This window comes from Panulirus ornatus, chromosome 65, assembly GCF_036320965.1.
Source record: "Panulirus ornatus isolate Po-2019 chromosome 65, ASM3632096v1, whole genome shotgun sequence".
NCBI lineage: Eukaryota > Metazoa > Arthropoda > Malacostraca > Decapoda > Palinuridae > Panulirus > Panulirus ornatus.
Window position 1 is genome coordinate 14,857,729 of NC_092288.1, and position 1,378 is coordinate 14,859,106.

The window sequence follows — 1,378 nt, forward strand, 5'->3', positions numbered from 1 at the left end:
TCAGATTGCACCATGTTTTTGCCAGGTCACCCTAGACGACCCTCAACACGCGAGATTGACCTCCCTGAATAAGTTTGATACACGCAGGAGTGGAACCTGTACCACATCACCTTATAATACGTTGACCGAGGCTAATTGCTATGGGGCGAGCACACTGGGAGACAAGAAAATTCCAATCATCCTTACGTCTCGAGATGGAAGTATATGGGATTACGTGGGAATGCTAGATAACAGAAGACCTGATGGTCTATGACGAGGTCATCTGCTGGAGAACAGTACATGGGACGGACAGATAACAGAAGACCTGATGGTCTATGAAGAGGTTATCTGCTGGAGGACAGTACATGGGAAGGACTTATAACAGAAGACCTGATGGTCTATGGCGAAGGACAGATAACAGAAGACCTGATGGTCTATGACGAGGTCATCTGCTGGAGAACAGTACATGGGACGGACAGATAACTGAAGACCTGATGGTCTATGACGAGGTTATCTGCTGTAGAACAGTACATGGGACGGACAGATAACTGAAGACCTGATGGTCTATGACGAGGTTATCTGCTGAAACACATGAATAATATCTTAACTTCCTAAAGTCTATATAGATGGAGACAAAACAGTTTCACAAACGACCCCCACAAGAAACCGCATGAAAACTCAATACCAAACCATATTCCTCCATCACAACAAAAAATCTTAGAAAAAAAAAGGAGCAAAAAAGAAAAAAAAATATCCCAAGGCCACAGTACCTTGGCTCCTGCTGCGATGTAGACGACAAAGAAAACGAAGAGGCCGAACTTGGGGAGCGCTGCTCTTCAGGCTGGACACCCACGCCAAGAATCTAAGTCTCACTCCACCCGCCTTCCCGCCACCCACGCCAGCACCTCCGCCGCCCAACTCCGCCTGGCTGCTCCGGCACATGATGGGGGAGAACTCGCCTCACGCCTCACCTCTGAAATGGTAAACAAGACAGATGACGCATGCGTACTAAAGGCGAGCCCAAGATGACTCCAGTGTAGCAGCCAATCACAAATTAAGAAACGAAAATAAACGTCCTTTTCTGTGTCGTTTCTTACTCTGTATGTCATCATGGATGCATTTGTCTCATTCTCATGCACTTAAACATGACCTTCAGCCTCCCGACACTGAGTAAACACCGGCTATTTTATCTGCTTATGGCACTAATTGATAAAGAAAGCTTATATTTTTCCCATGTATGTCTCGGTAGCGGGTTGCCTTTCACCCCATAACTGACCTAACGTCTCTCTCTCTCTCTCTCCCTCCAGGCAGTCGACCGACTCCACTATTTCCCTTGGTCATTCAGTAATGGCTTCCTCCCCATTCCAATCCCTTTCCAGGACTAATCCCTTTTACCCCT

The 1,378-nt window shown here is 46.9% G+C and overlaps 1 protein-coding gene across 1 annotated transcript in view; it reads right to left on the reverse strand.

Moving 5' to 3' along the window:
- Nucleotides 1-921, reverse strand: part of LOC139746545 (potassium channel subfamily K member 15-like) — a 19,698-nt gene extending 18,777 nt beyond the window's left edge. The window contains exon 1 of the mRNA XM_071657896.1: nucleotides 750-921. Coding sequence (XP_071513997.1) covers nucleotides 750-921 — 172 coding nt within the window. The remainder of the gene's footprint in view (nucleotides 1-749) is intronic.
- Between the last annotated feature and the right edge of the window lie 457 nt (nucleotides 922-1,378).